At 49.8% G+C, this 24077-nt stretch overlaps 3 protein-coding genes and 2 pseudogenes across 8 annotated transcripts in view; all 5 read left to right on the forward strand.

Annotated features, from left to right (window-relative positions):
• LOC125948818 (uncharacterized) overlaps positions 1-10747 on the forward strand; it is a 61369-nt gene extending 50622 nt beyond the window's left edge. For 3 of the 6 annotated variants that reach the window (XM_049675270.1, XM_049675271.1, XM_049675275.1), the window contains 4 exons: positions 4162-4377; positions 4454-5716; positions 5800-5985; positions 6055-10747. In XM_049675270.1, the coding sequence (XP_049531227.1) occupies positions 4326-4377; positions 4454-5716; positions 5800-5985; positions 6055-9851 (5298 nt within the window). In that variant the 5' untranslated portion in view covers positions 4162-4325 and the 3' untranslated portion in view covers positions 9852-10747. Of the gene's footprint in view, positions 1-2375; positions 2617-3599; positions 4092-4161; positions 4378-4453; positions 5717-5799; positions 5986-6054 lie in introns of those variants that run through there. The other 3 variants (XM_049675273.1, XM_049675269.1, XM_049675274.1) reach the window with 3 other exon arrangements.
• A 1201-nt stretch (positions 10748-11948) lies between these two features.
• On the forward strand, positions 11949-13607 carry LOC125951943 (putative serine protease K12H4.7; annotated as a pseudogene).
• Positions 13608-14953: 1346 nt separating this feature from the next.
• Positions 14954-16798, forward strand: LOC125951944 (putative serine protease K12H4.7; annotated as a pseudogene).
• Positions 16799-17844: 1046 nt separating this feature from the next.
• Positions 17845-19444, forward strand: LOC125948874 (putative serine protease K12H4.7). The gene is made up of 2 exons (XM_049675396.1): positions 17845-18263; positions 18343-19444. The coding sequence occupies exons 1-2, from the start codon at positions 17845-17847 to the stop codon at positions 19442-19444; spliced, it is 1521 nt and encodes a 506-aa protein (XP_049531353.1).
• Positions 19445-20984: 1540 nt separating this feature from the next.
• LOC125948878 (putative serine protease K12H4.7) lies at positions 20985-22551 on the forward strand. Its single transcript, XM_049675401.1, has 2 exons — positions 20985-21376; positions 21468-22551. Exons 1-2 carry the CDS (start codon positions 20985-20987, stop codon positions 22549-22551), a joined length of 1476 nt encoding a protein of 491 aa, XP_049531358.1.
• The last annotated feature ends 1526 nt before the right edge of the window (positions 22552-24077 follow it).

The following is a 24077-nucleotide window of genomic DNA, read 5'->3' on the forward strand; positions in this document are numbered from 1 at the left end:
GTGATGTCTGTTACTACAAGCGCAGGTTGGTGTGCATGGTAGCCGGACAAGGCCGGAAGCAGACCACCCCAGGTCAGTCATCCAACCTTCCGGACCTCAATGCTTTCCATTATCACTAACATCATCAGCAACCGTTTGGAAAGGTTAGCGTTGCTGCTTCCCGCTTTATTTTGACTTTCCATGGTATGTTTTAGATGAGATGAGAATTCGGTGAAGGCCCAACACTCGAGGTAAAGGCGCTAACCTCTGCCACTATCATCGATCATCGACGATCAGCGGGATTGTTCGAAGCATCAATCATGCCAGATAGGGGAATCATCATCGTGTAGGCCATATTTGTTGAGGGTTTTGGGTTTTCCCAACCTTACACCGGCCCGCAAATAAGTTCGATCTCGCATCTGCGTGAGCAAAACGTGTGGCGTAACCTTTGGCACCTTTATCTGATTCACAAGGCCAACAGCAAAGCCATGGCCATTGCTGCAGCGTTAGCCTCACGAGCCTCGGCTTTTATCGAACGAACGCAAATTCGCCAACTCATCGGCGAATAGCGAATTGTCACTGATAGGCGGTGTACGGCGGATTGATCGATCGAAATCACATGCTAGCCAGCATCATGACGGTAACGGTATGGAATAAAATAAATCTCAGACAAAATAACTAGCGACCGATATGATAAGCAATACTAGAGCATGTCACTCTGGCCAGCGGCAATCGCTTTAATCCCTCTCTCGTGGTGTGTGGTGTTCCAGACGCTCAATTACCTCACGGGGAAGACGGATATGGTGATGGCGTAATGCGCCACCGTTCGTCACGAAACCTGATTGTTGTTAAGTAATTTCCTCGCGACTCTGATTTGCAAACACAATGAGCCTTAGCCTAGCCTAGCGGTGGTGGTGATGGTGGTGAGGTTGAAAGTCACCTGCACGCGGATGAGGTAATTTGTTGTAGTCCTCTGTCTTTCTCTCTCTGTCTCTCCTGATTTACACAACAACTTGATTACAGCAAAGGCAGAACCTTGCTTCCGGCGATCACATTAGCTCTCAGAAGTTGCTCTCTAAATTCGCACTTCTTAATGTTCAATGTTCGTAAATTGATGACAATTTGGGTTCGAGGGAAGCGATACGTTCACCCGCCCCCCAGAATAGAGCGTTTCTTTCAACCTCTCACGTGCTTACTCACAAGCAGAGACACACAACCTTTTCTACCAGCTAATGGCATCTCATACCCATTGTCCATTGATTGAGGTGCAATTGATGAGCCCTAACTAACGATAATCATCGCGCGACTCGCGAAGATCGCTGGCTCCCGGATCAAACGACGTTAGCCATCATCGCCGCCGCCGTTGTCGACCTTCACGTTCTGGGTGGTGTTGAGAGGGCCGACATGAGAGACAGAGAGATGGAGGGAGAGCTTGAGTGCCACATTCCGGATCCATGCCAACGACCGTGGGGTGTGTGGTGGCCGGCGGACTCAATGGACGATAATTATCTGGAGGGTTAGCAGCCGGAGTATGTAGCTACCGCAGTACCGATACACACTGCGGTCTCCTACTTGCTAGAAAGATCCGGAAAGATTAGTGCCGTCGTACGTCGTACACTTCACCGACGATCAACGCTCGACGTGCATCTTTCCCTGATGCAGGCTAGTTGCGGCTGGTGAGTGGTATGCGCGACGGTTAGAATAATCTCGTCGAAGCGTTAAAGTAGATTCTAATTGCATTCCCTATGTCCCTGGTTGTTTTATGTCATCACTTGCAACAAGAAGCGGTGATAGAAACCTGTTTTGAAGTCTTTCAAAAATATTCACGACTTTACGCAACGCAACAATCACACTGTAGTGGTTTATACCCAGATATTGAGTAAATTGACTGATGAATGAATGCGAAACTTTGGTACTGCGTACGCTGGCGCTATCATTATCTGGGAACGGTATAACGTGTTATCGTCGAACCTTGGCTGCGGGCTGTGGTCCCGCCTGACCATCTTCTCCGCCTCGCGAACGTGTACTACGCAACGTAGCGCACATCAAGAACCGAGACTCGAGATGCTTTATCTATTCCGCCGAGACCGATAGGTCTCACGCGTGTGTCAACAAGACGCATCCCACCTTGTAGGTGTGCGTATCTGTTACAACTACAAGTACGTACTACTACTGCTGCTGCTGCTACTGCTGCTGCTATTACTGCTGGTCCACAATCGTTATCATCATCATCATCATCATCGCCATCGCGAGCTCGCGATGGCCATGATAGAATACACAACCACAGACCGCGTAGATCGCACACACTCACCTGTTGGCTCCGTTGGCGCAGGGTTCAACCGCGGAGAACACGACTTTTGTTTTAGTTAATTTTTATCACTCTGCGTCGATAGAACCATCCGAGGAGAACTTGCGCGCTAGCGTGGCGCACCCATCGCAAATCGGAATCGAGCACCGGTTTGGTGTCGTAATTTGAGGGAAATCGTTTTTCCTACTCAGTGTCCCGCGGTACCTTTAATCGAGATTGTTCCAAAAGTGTAACCAAGGTCAGTGGTAGCCAGCGGCTTCGGCGGCGCACTTAATGGAGGTGTAGTGAACGTTAAAAGTGCATGCTTATTTCCTGTTCAACCGGTGCAAGTGAGTCAACTGTTTGGCATTTTTGGGGAAACCGTTATCAGACGCCAGAAGCAGATCTTTTCTTCAGCCCTGCAGTTAGTCAATGGTTTTGATAACGGCCGCAGGATTAATGGAATCATTTGTTCTGAGGAATTTGTCCGCGATTTTTACGCGAGTTCGCTCAATTAGTGTACCTCCAAACACACATTGACGTAAAAACCGCTCCGATAAGACATCTCGTCTCACGGTGCGTTGAGTGATAAAAAGAAGTGACGTATAAACAAATAAACAGTTGATAAGCCCAATCTAAATTGCTGTCCGAGAAACAACAACGAACATCCGAGAGTAGCCGAAAAGAATGTGGTGTCTAATTGGTCTCTAGCATAGAACACGGATCCGACGGAAGGGATACCATCCACGAAGTGAAACCACCTGTAACATCACATTTATCTATCGAAACCAACGGAGTCATATCTGGGGAAGGGATTACGAGCCTCCCGGGTACTTCTGAGGTCTGCGTGATTGCGCTGGGCCGCTCGTGCCGATTAGAGCAATATTCGCTTGCTTGCGACATCTCTAGCGAGATAGCGCGGCGGATGGACAACAGCAGCACGACCACGCAAGGCGCACTGGAACTTGTACACCCCCTGGGCGCTGTGTCAATGTCCACACGATTGCCGAGGTCCTTCTTATCTCTCGCCCAATGGCGCGCGGTCTGTTGGAATGTGCCGCGCAGATTGGAACACCCCTCCCACCCAACCAACCCTGTTGACAATGATTGTGTGTACCACCTTCATCAATAATGAAACAATTGGTTTGGTCAATAGGGGTGGGGGAGGGGTAGCGTGGCAGAAACTTACCACGCACCGGTGCTGTCCATGTTCCCGTTGACTGGCCGTTACACGATAGCAAATCTATTGCGTCTTTTTGAGGTGCTTCCTTAGAACTGTTGCCAAATCATTCGATCCTCGAAGATCTCTGTTTTAAAATATAGTAAGAAGAGTGTAGGCAAAGGACGAGGTACCACGAACTCCCGCAGGCACTGCATGCATTCCAATTCAAAAAAACAAATATTATCATCTGCCGGCTTGCATAGTTTTATCTAGTAGCTCGTGATGGTAATAATAGCGGCCACGACAGTCGCAACAGTTGAACCAGGCTGAACAAACTTTGCGAAACGTGAAGTTACTGGTCCACCTTCGCGGCATCTGAGAACATCAGAAGCTTTCCCGTTTCATCATCATCGTGTTCGAGAGCTCGGACACGTGACTAATGACCACCACGCTCAGTTTGAAGTGGCTCGTGAAGCAAGACTTTTTGATTCGAGAAAAGATTGTAGAAAAGCGGCGTTGCGAACGTTGCAATGCATTTCGAACAATTGCGTTCTCACGCCATACAGTTAACGATCGAGCTACTGCACTACTGTTTATTGAGTACTTCCGTTCGTCGTAAAGTGTGTCTGTGTATGGATCGTTGCAAAAGATTCGACTTTTAATGTACTTTTCGATATTGACTACTGAGGAAGTATTCACTAACTAATTGCAACTGTTTTTGTTTCTCTTTCAGGAACTCCTTTAGAACGGGAAAGGATCTTAGCGAGCTTAGAATTGTGATGCTGTAGGAGTACGAACGATTCCAATTTCTTCTCAATATCCTAAGCGTTTTATCGAGCAGGTGAACGTGTCTTTCAGATATTACATCGAAGTGTAAAACAAAGTAACCACCACAAAATGAATGGATTATCAACGCTCAATAGGCTGCTGGGAAAGAGAAACAAAGATGGTAAGTGGAGCTAAACCACCGGTTGATCGTAATGACCTCCACTAACCAATGGTTTCAAATCTTCGTCTGTTTCTAGTTTCCAAATCTACATCCAACCTTAGTCGGTCCACTACCAACCTGGACGCCCCTAGTCAATACAACAGCAAAGTCATACAGCTACCCATCGTACCGAATGCACCGTTCGAGCAGACATTCCGTGTGACCGTTCTACTACCCCGTGATCAGCTGTATGTGGCGCGAATCGGTGCGAAAACAAAGCTGTCCGCTCTGCTGGAGCAGGTGTGCAACGATAAGCTGCTCGATGCCCAGAAGTACGTTTTCCGCCATCCGGCCGACTTCCAACAGGGCTTCGAGCTGGACATGAACATCGGCGAAGTGGGTCTGAGCGAGATTCGGCTGATGTCACGCAAAGAGCTGGAGGCACTGCGCAACAGCGACTACCGGCTAAGCACCAGCGACATCTTTCGGATGCACCAGAAGACAGCCCGTGAAACTTCCGGTGCAACGTCGGTTACCTCGTCCGATCTGAGCCGCACCTCGAAGATGGCACTGAAGACGACCTCACCGTACAGTTCGACGAATTCGCTCAATTCGGCCGACTCATCGGGTGTGAGTTCGAGCTCGCGCGGTGGTACCATCAATAATGGTCATGCAGGTAATGGCCACCATCAGATGGCACCGGCACCGGTTGCTCCAGCGCGAAAGAAACGAGTTGCACCACGTCCACCGAGTCAGAACTCGATTCCGGAGATGCGTCCCGTTGCCGTGACGCATACAACCACCACCAGCAGCAATGGTTCTGTCGGTAAACAGTCGCCCGATGATCACCAGCTGTTCAAAGAACCCCAGTTACCGCCTAACTCGAGGCAAAATTTTCACGTTTCCACACCGAACCTGTACGATCGGGAGCCGAAACCGGTTCATATTCTAAACAATAATAATGGCATTGGCAAGGGGCGACGCACCAGTGGCGATGAAGAAGAGCAACAACGAAACGGCCACGGAACGGTGGTGGCTGAACCGAATAACAACAATCACGATGTCACCTCGTCGATGATGTTGCACCGGGAGGAGGAGGTGGAGGAAGATCGTAAGAATCTAATCAATACAAAGACTTCGTACAGCACGCTCAAGAACCGGCCTACCTCGATGTACATCATCCGAGAGCCGGACGGTGGTGGGGCGGCATTGCAGCGATCGAGCGAGCACAACGGTGGCAGCATGATGGACATACATCGGCATCATTCGCGTGCCTCTTCGAGCTGCTCGGATGCAAAGGATCCGCGCGATTTTGCGGATATGCCGGAACCGACACCAAGAAAGCGCTCAAATTCGAGTGGTAAGCAAAGCATGCGGGGGTTGCGCCAAGATTGATCCACCGGAACGAATCTTAACCTTTGTCTTTTTCTTTTCGATTTGTAGCCAAAAAATCGAAGGCACCAGCTCCACCACCAAGAGCCAAAGCAGCTCCCGTCACGCCCGTACCGACGCCCTCGCCGAGAGCGCTAACCAGGTCCACGCTTGATCTACTGCGTGATAATGATGTCGCCATCTCCGAGACGGATTCCAACTTTAGCAGCGAACCAGATGACACGCAACGCAATAGAGGTCAGTATAAACAGTATAATGCTGATCAATGTGGATCAATTGAATACAATCCAATTCCTTCTCTTTTAGAATCGCGATTGAATGCCGTCAATGGAAGCATCCATCGGGCACCACCGCCCTCGGCTCATCAGAACGTATCGAAAGTGATGCTTAACGTGGAGGACGCACCGAGTAGCATAGTATCCCTCGAATCACCCAAGGTGGCCGGTGGTGAAAAGAAGCATCAGAAGAACAGTTCTACTTCCTCGGTATCGATCAAAATTGGTGGACCGGAGCAGGTGCCGGTAGCAGCACAGAAGGTCCTTTCCAAACCGACCACACCGATCGTGTCGAAAGTGCAGATCGGCAATGGCGAACAGCCAGCGAAGATACCACCATCGCCAGGTGATAATAGCTCCGATGAAGAGATTAAGATCTACAACATCGAGTCCGGTAAAGCGTTGATCAAGAAGAAGGTGGCACCGGTGGACGAAAAGAAACCGGAAATCGTTTCCAAGTCCACCAACGGTGTACCGGCAACGAATGGAGGGGCTAACGGAGAAGGAGCAGCAGCTGATGAGGAGCAGTGGACGTACAAGCTTCCTGCTCCACCCAAGTTTGCCGATTCTTCGATTAAAGCTAACGATTACGATGAACGGCAGCAGTTCTACCGTCCAGCGTCAACCTTCATCGACAATACGACGCTCCGGAGCGATATGCTGACCGTTGTTTCCGATGAAACCGAACGCATTGAACCGTTCATTCAGGAACGCTTACAATCGCTGGAGCTGAACCTACCGTCCGAGCCGCGACCGAGAGCTGAAAGCCCGACAACAAGCGTCTCAACCGATTCCACTACGCACGTTTCGGATATCGGTGAAGGTCCTCCACTGATAAACTCGGACGTGGAAGATGGTTATCGTGTGCGAGCGGATGATGAAGTGAATCACAAGGCACCCAAGCAAACGAACGAGGATGCGGCCGATCTACATGGCGCCGAAACCACCACGGTTAATGTCACACATGAGGCACGCGAGGTGTGGTTACAAACGCTCGAGAAACGCCGAGAGAAGATCATCGAAGGTGAGCTCGCTACTCTGAGTGAATCGATCGGTGGCAAACAGATCATGGTTACAACCCCTCCCGTGGGACCACCGGCGACAGAAACGGTAAACGAGCGGAAGAGTAGCGTAATGAACGAGCTGAACCAGCTGTTGCGTGATGGAGTCGAGTTGAACCACAAAGAGGACGCAGACATTGTGGCCGCCAATCGGAGCAGTTTGGCAAACTTTAAGATATCAACCTACAGCTCCGAGAACAAGGAGAACATTATCACCAGCACGACGATAACAACCACGGCAACCACGACGAGCAAGGTTATCGAAGGCCAGGACGATGTTCTGCTGGCGAGACAGACTTCGACCGTCGTAGAGAAAGAGGTGGCCAGTGAGACGGTTTCAAAGCCTGTGGTGAATGGTGGACGGGAAGAGGAGAACGACGAAATCGTTGCCCGGCGTAAAACGTCCCTCGATACCGTGGGCCGCAAGGCACATTCGTTGACGCAGAGCAGCGATGAAGATGATCCAGCGATGAATCGTCAAAGCAATGGCTATCATGGTGCCGGCGCCAAGAAAGAGGTGGCACCGGTTAAGCGTCGCAGTCTTACCATGCTCAACAAGAGCCCTCGCGTTATCAATCGTTCCGATTCGTTCCATTCCACGCGCTCGGATTACATTCAAGCGCTAAACTCTCCGGTTAACCAAACGGTCCCTACCTCGAAGCTACAGCTAACCCCACGGAGCACCTCGTACATTTCGCTGATCGGTGCTCAACGCTGGGAGAACCGTGCCGCGCTGGGAGTGTCCACCGGTGCGACATCATTCAACCGGCGTAAGTCGACCAGTGAGCTCAGCATCTGTGACTCACCTTCCCTCCAGAGCCTGGAAGTGATCAAAAACATTCTAAACACGTCGCGCAAAAACAGCATTAACAATCTGCATCACACAGCCAGCAGTGCCGTTGAGCAGCGCGCCACGCTGGATGAGGAGATTGCGCTGCCCTCGATGGCTGCGATCAAGCGTAATAGCTTCACGGATATCTCGACGCTCGGGCAGCTTAATGGAAAGCTGGTGCAGCTGAATGGTGTTGGTGGTGCAGCTGGATCGATTCGCAAGGACAGTATCGAGGAAGTGAAAGTGGAGCAAGAAGAGGAACACGAGAAACCCGAAGTGCCGAAGGATGACGAGGGTCAAACTCAGATTGAGCGAACTGTCGAAGTACGCATCGAAAAGCTCGTTGTCGAGGAGCAACACAAAGAGGAGAAGCTGGATAAAAGAATCGAGGAACCGGAACCGCAGGAATTGAAGAAGGACTTATCGGATAAGACTGTCGATACGAAGCCGACGGTTCTGGTGGAAAATCTGGCCAGCGAGTCAAAGAGCGATGATGAGAAGCTGCAGAACAAGCAGCACCAGCAACAGCAGCAACAGCAGCAGAGTGCCAAGGAACCGCAAACGAGTGTGGTGAGCATCACTACAACCAGCACGGTCGTGAGTAGTACCAACACCGACGATAGCAAGCCGTCGAATGATACGGATACGAAGAAGTGGACGTATCAGGGACCGCCGACAATCAGCTTTGCGACATGGAATGAGCGTCCAAAGATCGATGTATCGATCAAATCCGATCGTGATTATCGTTTCGGTGGTAGCTCGACCCTTCCACGTGGCTTCCGGAACGTGAACAACGTAAGCAGCACAAAGATCAGCATCGGACCGGGTGGTAGCTCCACGACCCACACGACGACGACGATGACAACGATGAGTGCCTCGGAGACGGCCGTGCGCCGTACTATTCACGAGGTGGAATCAGCAGCGCAACCGGAGCGATTCGTTGAACCAACAGCAAGTTCCACCATTAATGTGCCATTGACGGTGTCTCAGGAACGCCCAGAACCCGTGTCCAGCGCGGTGGTCAACCCGAAGCCCTTCACCACACCAACGAAGCCCACTGTCGCCGGTAGCTCACTGACAACGATCAACAGTACACCCTCCCCATCACCACCACCCGGGGAACGGTTGCCCATCGTCCGGGCGGTCGAGTACAAAAAGAACGTGGCCAATCGTCAATCGTCACAACCGGTACCACCACCGGTGGAACCAAAGCCGTCGTACTTTTACGAAACATTTTCGCGAAACGATAGCACCACTAGCTCGACGAGCAGCTCGATCGGTACCGGGGGTAACGTGAGCAGTGTTAATTTGAATGGCGGTGGCACCACCACTACCATCAGCCGATTGAGCCTTGGTCCGAAACCGGCCACCTTACTGCAACCGACGGTTCGCGGGTTTAAATCGCTCGATGAAGCCACAATCAGCTCCGTGGCAGCACCAGCCCGATTGCGGCCAGTATCGATGATCGACGCGAGTGCAGCAACGCTCCGTAAAACGAGTGTTCCGGTGACCAGCACCATCATCCAGCAGAATGATTCATCATCATCATCATCGGCACCCAATTCGTTGCCCTTCTCGCAGAACACGCTGCGTCGTACTGGGCTGAAAGAGAAGATCCTTGCCAAGGAAGAGATGATCGCATCCGAGCCGGTCTCGAAGAATACGAAAGTCAATGGCAGCAGTGCGGTATCGCTTAGCGCAAATACTGCTGCTGTTCCACCACCACCACCACCTGCTCTAAAGCGGCCAGTTTCCCTAGCCGGACCCATTCCACCGCCACCGTCGGTCCCGTTTCCGCCGGTTGCCCTTAAACCCACACAACCCGTGGTGCGAGGCGCGATCGTAAAGAAATCGCCCACAAGTCCGGCCATTGATCCACGGACGGCGTTGCTCGATGCTATCCGCGGCTTTAACAAGGATTCGCTTCGGAAGTAATAGAAACCGTCTGAGTTGGTTGGAATGGGTGGATCTACTAGGAGTAGGCAAATGGGACCAAAGGTGTTGTTGGAAGGAAAGCTCCGTACGGCATGCTTATTTCTCTTATGTTTCGTTTCTTAAACCCTTCCTTATCCTTATGTAATGCATGTCACCAAATCTGTGGCCTGTTATTCTTATTTTTCGTTTACCTCTTATTTTATTGCTTGTTATAATTTCTAATCCCTACTGATATTCCACGCAATCCAGCACATTCCAGCAGACCGTCTTCTACATTCCACAGTCACTAGGCACTAGGGTTGAACGAGGGATTAGAATAGCTGTGTTTGCTTTAAAAAAAGGTGTAAGCCGTTTTAAGCTCGTTTTGCGATCTTCTTTTGTATAAAATTGAACAAAAAGCTATCGTTTTACGTTCCCCATTCCATAATCCCGCACACCTGGGAAGCTTTGTAAAGTACCAGCGAAGGTAGCAGAGTGTTTAGTTAGAGAAACATTTGCAACACCAATCCCCCTCACAGCAGGTATTTAGATAGGTTAGTTCAGTAGTCTAAGGGCCAAATTTTGTAAATCGAATTTCCTTTTAAACCTTGGATGCAGGGAAAATGCAGGGATCTAATCTACTCTAATCGCTGCTCTACCGACAGCACCCGCAGCAGTATACACAGAGGTATAACCGAATAGCTGGTCTTTACTGATTGCACAGCAAGAGAGAAATCCGGTCTGTTATGGCGCGATTTGGATCGTTCCGGTGATCCACATCTCGCGTGGGCCGTGTCTTTTTCTTCTGTTTCTTTTGTTTTTTTAAGGCAAGTGTCTAATACCATTACATTAGCCACGTAGTTGTTAAAATGAAATAAAGAAAATCATGTGGATATTAAAGTTAACTCAAATTGAAACTTGTTTGCTGAAACGCGAGTACATCATTATAGAAAGAATGTGTAATGTATTGCTTTATTCTCACAACTGAACTCTGCTTTATATGTCCTCAAGTAGAGCAACCCAAAGTGTACTAAGATGCAGCCAGGATATACAACAGAATGAAAGTAGAAATGTTGGCAAAGGAACGATGTATGCGCAACGACCTTGCTGCTGAATAAGAGCGCCTTTAATAATGCAATGCACGGGCGCATGCTGAAAAGGAGGATTTGCGTTAATTCGGGCCCAAGAAAAAGCACGGTTTTGTGATTGCAGATTATGTGGTAAAAAATGTTAAATCATTTAATCTGGACACTTTCAAATACTAATGTTTCGTAAAAAAAATCAACCGAATGGTAGAAAAACCTTGACCTATACAGGCTACTTCAATGGCTTTTTGGTGGTGTTTTAGTGTTCAAAGAAGCGGAATAGTACGACGAACATATTTCCATAATACGGCACGCTAGTTTCGTCAATAGCCGCCGAATAGAACTATTCCAGAAAGCGTAACGTATAACAAGATTAATTGAGTTCAAACACAAATTCGTGATTTGATGACCCAAGGTCATCCTTATTAAATATGTTTCATTTTGTAACGTGCTTCAACTACTACCAATCATTACCAACAACCTGGATTGATATGACTCTTTTATCATGACTCATTTTACGCTATTAGTTTTGGAGATCACACACTCTTCTATGAAACTGATAGATCTAATCACCCTCTTTACGTATCGCAATTTTCATGTGACCGCCAGATAGAAGTAGACGAGTGCGTGATTTTATGACATTATCCGCCGCTTGCATTGAATAACGAAGTAACCGATACGATTAATAACTTCCACCAACGGAACTGAAATTCAGATCATACTGCGTCCTTAGTCAACGATAAGATTACACGAATCGGCTAGCATCGGTGTGACGACATGTGACCGGTGCTTCCGTGGTGATACCACCATGGAGACGGCGGTAAGGAGGTGTGCTTTGCCTTGGAATCACATGAAAAGATGACGCTCCAGTCTTCATCAGATCTCGTGCTCGCTTTGGATAAGCGATAAGGATAACAGACCCCAGTCAGGAAGAGAGGAAGGTGCTTGCTGTTGCTATTTAAAGGACTGCGGACCTTCGGGATGGCGTTTATTTGTGAAACGAATATCGACGGACAGCACATACAGCAGCAGGATGCAGTGGAGTGTTAGTAAGAAGTTGGTGGCGATGTCGCTGCTACTGGCAGTGATCACCGTTGCCTGGGGCAAATCGATCGACAAGGTGCGCCGAATGCCTCCGGGCATCGATCGAATGTTTGCTCGCATTGATGGCATCCGTCCACCGAAGGGATACGTCTCGCAGAGTCCGCGTAACGTCGAGGGCCGCTTTACGGCCAAGGTAGACCATTTCAATCCCCAGAGCCGCGATACGTTCGAGTTCAACTACCTGCACAACGATCAGTACTATCGCGAGGGTGGACCACTGTTTGTGATCGTTGGTGGCCGTTTACCAATCAGTCCGTACTTCATGGAGAACAGCCACTTCCGCGACGTGGCCGCAAAGCACGGTGCATGGTTGGCTACCTTTGAGCATCGTTACTTCGGATCCAGCGTTCCTACTGAGTAAGTTGCATGATTTGAGAAATTAATTTGAACAATACGACCCTATACTAATAGACTGTATCTGTGTGTTTCCACAGGGATCTATCGACGGAGAACCTGCGCTTCTTGCGTACCGAACAGGCCCTGTTCGATCTGATCGAATGGATTGATTTCATGAAGCGCGAAGTAATTAGAGACCCGAATGCCCGTATCATCCTGCACGGAGTTGGTTATGCCGGTACGCTCGCCTCGTGGGCCCGCCAGTGGTTCCCGAACATCGTCGATGGAGCATGGGCCTCGAGCGCGCCGGTGCGAGCAACCGTATCCTTTCCGGAATACGCCGAGGACATTGGTAACATCATCCGCATCAAGGGAAGCGACGAGTGCTACAACCGCATTTTCCAGGCGTTCCACAGCGTCCAGAACCTTCTGAATGCTGGTCGGGTCGAGATGGTGTCGCGGATGTTCAACACCTGCGATCCGATCGACGTGGATAATCCACTGGAGGTGCAGATGTTCTTCTACGACATGATGCAATCGGTGAATGCTGCAATTTTGCAGGCCATTTCAGATTATGAAGGTGTTGGCCAGGTGTGTGATGCGTTCACCAACGCCCAGTTTGACACTGGCCTTGAAGCCCTGGCAGAGTTCCTTAACGAAAGGTACAGCGGTGTTCGCGAGTGTCTCGACCTGTCGTTCGAGAACTTCATCGCCAACGTGATGGATGAGGACATTGATGCACCTCAGAACCTGTATTACGGGATGCGCCAGACGGTTTACCACGATTGCACTGAGTTCGGTCACTTCCCGACCGCCGATACGCCAGACCAACCGTTTGGTAACCGGGTTACATACGAACTGCTGCTAGCCGAATGTCAGGCCGCATTCGGTGACTGGCTAAGCAGTGATGTCGTGTACGATGGTGTCCGCCTGACCAATTTCCATTTCGGTGCAACTGATCCGCGTAGCACCAACGTGCTGTTCACCAACGGTGCTCTCGATCCGTTCCGCCATCTGTCCATCACCGAGTACCAAAACCTTCTGTCCAACGCCCGTGTCACTCCAGGGGCCTTCTACGGCGAGGATGTCGTCTCGATCTCTAGCTTCGACTCGGAGGAACTACTCGAGACCAAGCACATGGCCGAGCAATACATCACCACCTGGCTCGATTCGCAGATCAGCCCCTTCCGGAAGTAAGAGCATCTGGACCGGTAGCCAAACAGCCGGCTGGCGCCAAACTGGCGCTTCATAGTCTGTGCTTAAAACTCATAGTCGTTTTAAAAAAAATGTAAGCTCAATAATAATTTGTAATACCATTACATTAGCCACGTAGTTGCTAAAATAAAATAACGAAATTTACCACTCAAGTTATTTCAAAATTAAACTGGTTGGAACCAGAACGGCTGCTCATTATAGTAAGATTGCAAGTCGAAATTTTGGTCAAGAAATTTTGAACGAAACGAACTTTTCTGCTAAAAAGCGAAATCTAGTTAGCGCCGTGTACTCATAGTATCAGAGCGCCTTTAATAATGCAATGCATACAGCTTGGGGGCATGTTTCGGGCAAGAGAAGGCACTTTTTGCGATGTTTTTGATTGTTGCAGTTATTTTAAAAGACATCTTAAATTACACTAAATTATTTCTGGAAAATGCTACATTCAGTTTTGAGTTAATCGACGGCGTTTTTCGTATTGTTCAATCTTGGTCCGTGTCGTTCCGATTGGTTGAAACGTTTTACACAATGTTCTTGAAAGGATCATCAGTTGTTTTTATTGTTTTAATTCTGTTTCAGATGTCATCAGTGTATTTTTATTTCCATTTAATAAAACGCTCAGTAAAATCAAATACTTCCTGTAAATATGCTGACTGTTTTTTATGATAGAGATATCCAAAGCCGCTTTTATTATTGATGTTTGTCAACTATTATACCATTGTTTTCAATAGTCTATGATAAAAACAATAACAAAATGATTCATACAGTTGGTTAACATGACTCTCCATTTTGGTAATCGTCTCAGAAAATCATATCCTCATCAATGAAACTCAAGCTCATGTGACAGCCTGGTGGAAGTAGACGAGTGCGTTGTTTTTATGACCTTGTCCGTCGCATGCATTACTCAACAGTTTAATCAGGTCCATAGTATTATTAATAACTTCCACCAATTGAATTCAAATCCAAACCGGGCGGATCATAGTATAACCACTCTTGGCGATAAGATTACGTCTACCATCCGGCCGACCAACCGGCTGACATCGGTGTTTATCAAAGCCAAGCAAAGCAGAGTTTATCAGAGCCTTCGAATGGATCGATATTTTCAAAATCATTTTCATGGGCATGGCCCAATGCTTCCGTGGTGACAATGTCATAATCATACCGTGGTCCGGGGGTACGGAGGTTTGCCCCGTCTCGAATCACACGAAAAGATGACATTTCATTCTTCATAAGCTCACACGGTAGATTTGGATAAGCGATAAGGATAACAGACCCCAGTCAAGAAGAGAGGAAGGTGCTTGCTGTTGCTATTTAAAGGACTGCGGACCTTCGGGATGGCGTTTATTTGTGAAACGAATATCGACGGACAGCACATACAGCAGCAGGATGCAGTGGAGTGTTAGTAAGAAGTTGGTGGCGATGTCGCTGCTACTGGCAGTGATCGCCGTTGCCTCGGGCAAATCGATCGACAAGGTGCGCCGAATGCCTCCGGGCATCGATCGAATGTTTGCTCGCATTGATGGCATCCGTCCACCGAAAGGATACGTCTCGCAGAGTCCGCGTACCGTCGAGGGCCGCTTTACGGCCAAGGTAGACCATTTCAATCCCCAGAGCCGCGATACGTTCGAGTTCAACTACCTGCACAACGATCAGTACTATCGCGAGGGTGGACCACTGTTTGTGGTCGTCGGTGGTCACTATCCGATCAATCCGTACTTCATGGAGAACAGCCACTTCCGCGACGTAGCCGCGCTGCAGGGAGCATGGTTGGCTACCTTTGAGCATCGTTACTTCGGATCCAGCGTTCCCACTGAGTAAGTTAATACACTAAGTACATCACCTCAGTCTGTTCTAGCAATATTTCGTCGTTCCCATTTACTGACTCCAATTTTGTACTCCTTTAGGAATCTATCGACGGAAAACCTGCGCTTCATGCGTACCGAGCAGGTGCTGTTCGATCTGATCGAATTGATTGATTTCCTTAAGCGCGAAGTGATCGGTGATGAGAATGCTCGTGTCATCCTGCACGGAGTTGGTTATGCCGGTACGCTCGCCTCGTGGGCTCGCCAGCGTTTCCCGAACATCGTCGATGGAGCATGGGCCTCGAGCGCACCGGTGCGAGCCGCCGTTAGCTTCCCGGAGTTTTCTGAGGATGTTGGTAACATCATCCGCATCAAGGGAAGCGACGAGTGCTACAACCGCATCTTCCAGGCCTTCCACACCGCCCAGAACCTGCTCGATGCTGGTCTGGTCGATATGGTGTCGGAGAGGTTCAACACCTGCGATCCGATCGACGTCGATAATCCACTGGAGGTGCAGCTGTTCTTCTTTGCCATGATGCTTTCGCTGGAGGCTGCCATGGTGGAGGATCTTGATATTGAGAGCATTGGTCGGGTGTGTGATGCGCTCACCGACGAGCAGTACGACACTGGCTTGGAGGCGCTATCCGAGTTCCTGATCGAGCGTTACACTGACGCTCGCGAGTGTTTCGACCTGTCGTTCGAGAACTTCATCCGCTACCTAACCGATGAGGACATTGATGCTCCTCAGAACCAGGAATATGGACTGCGTCAAGCGAGCTACCAGGATTGTACTGAGTTCGGTTACTTCCCAACTGCCGATTCGGCAGACCAACCGTTTGGTAACCGTGTCAATTACGATCTGCTACTGGCCGAATGTCAGGCTGCATTCGGTGACTGGCTAAGCAGTGAAGTCGTGTACGACGGTGTCCGCCTGACCAACTTCCATTTCGGTGCAACCGATCCGCGTACCACCAACGTGCTGTTCACCAACGGTGCTCTCGATCCGCTCCGCCATCTGTCCATCACCCAGTACCAAAACCTTCTGGCGAACGCCCGTGTCACTCCGCTCGCCTTCTTCGGCGAGGATGTCGTCTCGATCTCTGGTTTCGACTCGGAGGAACTACTCGAAACCAAGCATATGGCCGAGCAGTACATCACCACCTGGCTCGGTTCGCAAATCAGCCCCTTCCGGAAGTAAGAGCTTCTGGACCGGTAGCCAAAAAGGCGGCCTCCAATTCCGTCAATCCCAAAATTCCTTTATTGTATATTAAATAAATGAGTAACCCCCCTACAACCGATACAGTGCTTCCGATCCAGTACTTCCTTCCTATTTTGCCGAATGGTGGGGTCTGTTTTGTGGAACAGGTTGTAAAATTCCTACTGCGCCTACACCGTAGATGATCGATTGGAGCAGGTCAATTTAGATTAGCGTTCGTCTATATTGCCAAGGTTTAGCTCCTTCCTGCCAGAGCTTGTTTATGGTCCTATCTGCGGCGGCAGCAGCAGCACCACCAATAGCCTGGGATTCGGGTGAACCTTCAGGTCTTTTACGCTATCGGCCCATCAGCCATTCGGTGACAAGGCATTTATTCGGCCTCAACGATAACACACCAGGCCAGTCAGGTATTGCTGAGTGAGTGCCCCCGGCTGTTCGTAATGCGTTATGTACTTAACAATACGAAAGAAGTATGTAATGCCCAGAAGTTCTACATAATGTATATGTGTAGAGTATATATCTCCCATCCTCCTTTAGTAGGCCATTTTAATGACAGTAGCAATTGGATGTACTAAATTCAACTAAATTTAATCTGCGGTATGTAAATGTCAAAGTAACCACTGATTTGCAATTTAATTAGTAGTATCAACCAAAAATTCAAATAAATACCCGCTGATAGTCTTGATCGATGTTTCCGGAAGTATTGCCTCAGATTGCGAAAGGGAAATCCTAATCCCAAAAGCAATCTGCTGACACTGCTGTGGATGTGTGCGTGCTCTTGTGTTGCTTACGCACTTCACCAAAACCCCACATACTTCGCCCCTAAAACCATAACCACCGACATCATCTGCTTACGTCGAACCAGCCACTGCGACCGTGCTCTTATCGCAATAAGGTAATAAGTATCGCCTTAGCCGTCAACCTTAACCGTTGATAAAGCGATCGGTTTATGGTCACCTAGGCACCTAGGCCACATTAAGGTAAATACATTCTTGTACCTTCCCCTGTTATTCAGCCCAAAGAGTGTTTAGGATGAGTTCTGAAGGAGGGCTGCTGGTGTTGTAATGTAAATTGCCACGCTGATTAGATGCAATGGTCTAGTATTTACTTATTTGAGTGGCGCGTACGGTGTGAGTTCCAGGATCGCTGGTAAGTATTTAACGGGGCGCCGGTGCCAGGCTGACCGTTCAGTTCGTGAGGAAGGTTTGGTGAGGATACGATAGTCCGCGATATTGTCCTTAAGTTCGAGTTAAAACAAAATGAAGCTGTCCGTGGTGTTGCTGGTGGCAATGGTGGCCGTATCGGTTGCCATGGCCAAGAATGTGCCGAAGCGCAAGGGTACGTTGCCGCTGGAGCTAGTGAGCAAGATGTTCGGTGGATACGGTCCCCTGCCGAAGGTCCCGGAGGGCTACAAACCAAGTCCGTACACGACGGAGGGTCGCTTTACATCGCGCATCAACCACTTCGACCCGCAGGATCGTTCCACGTTCGAGTTTAACTACTTGACCAACGATCAGTACTACCGCGAGGGTGGCCCACTGTTTGTGGTCGTCGGTGGACACCACAGTCTGAATCCGTACTTCCTGGAGGACAGTCACTTCCGCGATGTCGCTGCCCTGAACGGAGCCTTCCTGGCCAACAACGAGCACCGTTTCTTCGGAACCAGCGTTCCCACTGAGTAAGTTAGATAAATCTGAGAAACCAGTTCCAGTAATTGGATTTCTCACTTACTGACTCCAACTTTGTACTACCCTTAGGGATCTTTCGTCGGAGAACCTGCGCTTCCTGCGTACCGAGCAGGCCCTGTTCGATCTGATCGAATGGATTGATTTCCTGAAGCGCGAGGTGATGGGAGACCCGAATGCCCGTGTCATCGTTCACGGATTCAGCTACGGTGGTGCTCTGGCCACCTGGGCTCGTCAGCGCTTCCCGAACATCATCGATGGTGCCTGGGGTTCCAGTGCGACCGTGCGCGCCACCGTTGAGTTCAGTGAGTTCACCGAGGACTTTGGAAACACGATCCGCGTCAAGGGTAGCGACGAGTGCTACAGCGCCATCTTCCGCGCGTTCCACACGATCGAGAACCTGCTCGATGCCGGTCTGACCGAGCGTGTGTCCAGCACCTTCAACACCTGTGACCCGATTGATGCCGATAACGCCCTACAGGTCGAGCTGTTCCTCCACCTGATGACGCTCTCGCTCGAGATCTCCATGTTCGAGGACTTCGATATCGAGAACGTACAGAACGTGTGCAACCAGCTGACGGACGATAGCTTCGACACGAGCATGGAAGCGCTGGCCGAATATCTGAAGAACCGCTACGCCGACGTGCGCGACTGCTTCGACCTATCGTTCGAGAACTTCATCTCGATCCTGGGTGACGAATCGCTGGATGCGCCCCAGAACCTGGACTATGGTCTACGCCAGCTGAACTACCACATCTGCACGGAGTTCGGTTACTTCCAGTCGGCCCGTTCGCGCGAGCAGCCCTTCGGCTCGAAGGTGACCTACGATCTGTTCCTAGAGGAGTGCGCGGCCGTGTTCGGCGAGTGGCTGACATCCGAGGTCCTGTATGACGGAGTCCGCCTGACCAACTTCCATTTCGGTGCGACCGATCCGCGTACCACCAACGTGCTCTTCACCAACGGTGGCATCGATCCGTTCCGTTACGTCTCGATCACCCAGTACCAAAACCTTCTGTCGAACGCCCGTGTCACTCCGGCCGCCTTCTACACCGAGGACATCCGTTCCATTTCCGGTTACGATTCGGAGGAGATGCTCGAGACCAAGCACATGGTCGAGCAGTACATCACCACCTGGCTCGGTTCGCAGATCAGCCCGTTCGCCGTCCGGAAGTAAGCTCGATCCGTTGATCGGATTGACGCCGCCGGTGTAGCTTGCGTAATGTAAGAGAATTTGTTGTTTTTTTCTGTTCCATTAAACCATAAAACAGGGGCCTTGATAATGCTGGCCTTCTATTAAATTTGCTGGATACATTTTCTTCCGAGGCGCTTGGGACACGCGCGCGTACATTCGGGCTAGTGGTTGATTGTTTGGGGAATTTATGGCCTCGTTGATAACGCGACAATCTCGTGGCACCTGCTTTAGCAGAGCCACCGCGGCAACTAACGGTGAAGATTAGGACAGAGGATTGCTTTCGTTCTTAGGGCTTCACATTGCCCTTGATAACCAACTGTTTGGCAGCGCAGCCACCAGCTTGACCGGCGCTGCATACAATATCTCGCCTGATTACAACCCCGTTACATTCGCGGATTAATTGCGGGATTACTGATAGAATAATTGCGTAATTGATGGCTTATCGATTACCTTTACCACTGACGTCTACTTTTTCCTATGCTCTCTTTTGCTTCTAAGAGGATCAGAAGAAAGAAGGAGACGGGTAGAGAGGAATAGCATAAAGTGGAACTTCCTGTTTTGCGTTTGCGCGCGCGGCCTGCACAGAACACCTGCCACAACTCGATTATCGCTCGATCGTATCGTAGGAAGATGAGCCATAAAAATCATTACGCACAAACAAAGCCACTTCCGATCAGGCAATTTAGTTCGCTAGACACCAGCTTCGCGGATTAGCGATAATACAGTGAACGTTATCGCGCAACCCAGTGGGCTGAAGAACACGTGGCCGATGGATTGCATCAGCTCGGCAGCAAGTTCGACCCCTGTGCTGTGAGATAAAAGGAATAAAAGGCTCAAGATTGCGTTTGTTTCATGTTAAATACAGAATTATTATTATCAAACTCTATAACAAAATAAGCCTCTTTTGTTCCCTAATAAGTTTCCTGATCCAAATACATAATATACATTTTTCACATGTTTTTTCTCGCTTTTTCAATAAGTCATGTACTACATGTTGTATTAAACATGACAATTTAAATGTTAAAAACACAGCGGGCCATTCTAACTTCTGCGATCGCATTGTCTATGAGCTTTTTTTGTATTAATAGAAACTTAACGTAATTTGTTTGTGTATCAAGCACATGGATTGCTATTTGAAAATCAAATTCATGTGTCCGATCGAGCGTTCGGGTGCAAGTAACTTCCCCAACCATCATATGCCATCTGCTATCTCCGAGGAGTCCAATATTCTCCTTCTCCAGCCGGTCAATCGCGTCATGATATCTCTGCTATCGCACACCTGACATCCCCACATCGTTCAACTTGCAACTGTGTTATCAATTTACAATAGCTTATCATATCACTTACTGTCTCGTTTTGGCTTGTTTAAATTCAATCTACAACCCCCGGTTTGTGATTATGCAAGAAACACGATAATCCTTATCCGTTTCCAGTTATGTGGCTGGAGATATCGCTTGTCGCTTGTTTCTTGAGAAGGAACCACGGTCACTCGACGGCAGTATAGGTTTCCGTCGTACCCAAAATGGTCGTACGTGGAGTGTTCTGGCGTGTGGCGTTGGTGGCGACCATATGTCTTCCGCTCGTGGCCAGCGAGAGCCCCTTGCGGCTTCCCTTTGTGCTGGATGCACAACTTCATCCGCACAGTGATTACGTGGCCAACCGATCGGAGGCACTGCGCTTCCGGACACGCGTCGATCATTATGACGCCCAGAATAGGGATACGTTCGAGTTTGACTACCTCTCGAACGACGAATTCTATCGTCCCGGTGGCCCTATTTTCATCGTCGTTGGTGGCAACAGCGCCATCAACGGGTACTTCATCGAGAACGGACTGTTCCACGACATCGCTCGCAGCGAGGGTGCCTGGCTGTTTGCGAACGAGCATCGCTACTACGGTCGTAGCGCACCGGTTGAGTAAGCAACGTCGCGTGACAGCGACACCACACCGGAAGTCATCTACTGGTCGGTTGTGACGGTTCCAATTTTCTTTGTTCGAATTTTTCAGGAACTACTCCGCGCCAAACATGCGATTCCTGAGCGTCGAACAATCGCTGGTCGATCTGATCGAGTGGATCGATTACCTGCGACGTGAGGTGGTCCGCGATCCGAACGCCAGGGTGGTTCTGCATGGTTTGGGCTACGGTGGTGCCGTCGCAATCTGGGCACGCCAGCGGTTCCCGCAGCTCATCGATGGTGCCTGGGGATCGGTGGCGTCCGTGATCGCACGGGTCAACTTTAACGAGTACGGCGAGGACATGGGTAACACGATACGGCGCCTTGGTAGTGACGCGTGCTTCGGGATCCTTTGGCGTGGGTTCCGTACCGCCGAAAACCTTATCGATGCGGGACGATATGGGCGAATTTCGGAGCTGTTTCGCACCTGCGAACCGCTCGTAGCCGACGACCCACTGACGATCGAGACCTTCTTCTATGGGCTGAAAAGTTCGATCGAGGAGGAGATGTACGGTCAAGCAAATCCACAGTCAGTGGTCCGGATGTGCCAGGAGCTGGAGGCCGATACGGCCGGTACTGATTTGGAGGTGCTGGCGAACTTCTACGAGCGTCGGTATGCCGCGTTCGAGTGTGTGCCGTTCGATTTCGAGAGCAATATCGCAAGCGCCATGTACGAGGCAGTTGGTGTAACGACGAATGCCGTGCTGGGCATTAGGCAGCGGCTGTACCAGCTGTGCACGGAGTTTGGTTGGTTTTTGACCTCCGCCACCGGTGATAGTCCATTCGGGACGCGCATCACCTATCGCTATTTTATCGACACTTGTCGTGCGGTGTTTGGCGATTGGATTGATCAGCAGGTCGTGTACGATGGTGTCCGTCTGACGAATCTACACTTTGGAGCGGACGATCCGCGCGTTACCAATGTGCTGTATGTGAATGCGGAGCTAGACCCGACGCGTCTCGTATCGATTACCGACTACGTTAATGTGCAGTCCAACGCATTCGTCATCCCGGGAGAAGTGGTTGCGCTTGATTGGCTGGCACCGAGTCCGGCCGATTCGGAGGATATGGGGCGCATTAAGAGGGAGATCGAGTTGTACGTCCGTGGGTGGTCTAGAGGAGGTTTAACTGATTGAATCTAGGACCAAGGATTCGACAAAAAAATAAAACTCTGCTCTAATAAAGCTCCAGGCGTTATTTTGAGCTATTAATAGACTTCTACAGTCTACTAGATTCACAATCTTTTTTATACCTTGTATATTGCAGGTTATGTCACAGAAAATTCCCAAGTATCTCACAAAGTTGGTCTCGTATCAAACAGCTTCAAACCAACATTCGGCATTTAAACCGCTTTTCGCACCTTAACATGATTGTGTGGAGCACTTGTTTACGTAGATCCATCCTGATGTTGATGATGCGAAGCGAGCCATGAACATTGGAGGAGAAAAGCCCCAAATTAAAACAATCCACAAATTACAGTGCCACTGAGTCTGCATCTTGTTTACGCCAGTATGGTGCACCAAGCGCCGATAAGAAGTCCCTGGCAGAAATGGTAGAAATCATTGCAATTAAAAACTCTCTCGAATCACCAGTGCCTGGCCTCTGAGCCCGATGCCACACCCTGGCCAATGGCAAACCAAAACAGACACCGAAATCATGTTCGCACAAAATGGAAAACAATCCATTCGAACGAAACCAACCCCACCGACCGTGATGGTGCGCACTCGCTCGCTCGCTCGCCCGGAGTGTCGATAACGAGTGGAAACCAGTGAAAACAACAACAGCAACGGCATGGCCCCGGCGGGACCCGAAAAGCGAGAGCCTTTTTTCCGGGTCAGTGCCAGAGATGGCAATGAAAGTCGTCAGCCGCCAAGCCAACCAATCGATCTGCGTCAAACGAACTGTGAAACCATAGTTTCGCGATCGCTGGCTGATTGACCACGGGCAGGAGCTCAGCTAATGGCGGACGGAATTGTGGCGATTGTTGTGGTTGTGACCGATGTTATGGTCACCGTCTAACCGCTGTACGCTGACAGCTTATAGCTGCTGACTGAGGCAGGGGTTAACGTTGTTCCGAAAAAGGGACCTTGTTCTCTTGTTTCTCTATTCGTTACCACAACCCTAATCACACTATTGAGCAGCCATTGCGTCTATCTGACAGCAACCTGCCATCGAGGAGCAAACTAACGCGTACCGGAAGCCAATTCCTGAGGCCGTCGAACCCTCACACCTCGGTCCCGTTGTTGGCAAAGGGTCACGAGGTTAGGGGGTGATTGCAACGGTGCGGTGTTCTGGGTGTTCCGTGCTCAAGGTACATCTGTTTCAAATAAAACCACACATGCGGGAAGAAGTCTCCCCTTCCAGCTGTTGATGGCACACACCCCAGACACACCTGCTGGTGGGCAGCGAAGCGTAACCGCACGAAGAGAAGCCCTGTAGGGAGTGAAGGATTAAGAATCATCATCATGCAGCAAAAGCAGCAAAGGTTCTAAGCACCAGACCAGAGCCCATAATCGCCTGCGGCGTACGTAAAAGCGAGCACTTCAAGCGGAACGATCACCATCGCAGCAGGGGCCACCGTCGCGTGGGGCTCTTGGAGCGTAGCATTTGGAGGGTTCTGTCTGGTGGGAGAAATACAGAGAGATACACCGAAAGAGCGCGT

Source organism: Anopheles darlingi, chromosome 2, assembly GCF_943734745.1.
Source record: "Anopheles darlingi chromosome 2, idAnoDarlMG_H_01, whole genome shotgun sequence".
In the NCBI taxonomy this organism is placed as follows: domain Eukaryota; kingdom Metazoa; phylum Arthropoda; class Insecta; order Diptera; family Culicidae; genus Anopheles; species Anopheles darlingi.

What these genes read in the sequence shown, in the direction of transcription:
- LOC125948874 (XM_049675396.1), top strand. Translation starts at nt 17,845, where the DNA reads ATGAAGCTGTCCGTGGTGTTGCTGGTGGCAATGGTGGCCGTATCGGTT. An exon ending in GGAACCAGCGTTCCCACTGA is followed by an intron (nt 18,264 to 18,342) that starts GTAAGTTAGATA and finishes TACTACCCTTAG; the next exon opens with GGATCTTTCGTCGGAGAACC.
- LOC125948878 (XM_049675401.1), top strand. Translation starts at nt 20,985, where the DNA reads ATGGTCGTACGTGGAGTGTTCTGGCGTGTGGCGTTGGTGGCGACCATA. An exon ending in GGTCGTAGCGCACCGGTTGA is followed by an intron (nt 21,377 to 21,467) that starts GTAAGCAACGTC and finishes CGAATTTTTCAG; the next exon opens with GAACTACTCCGCGCCAAACA.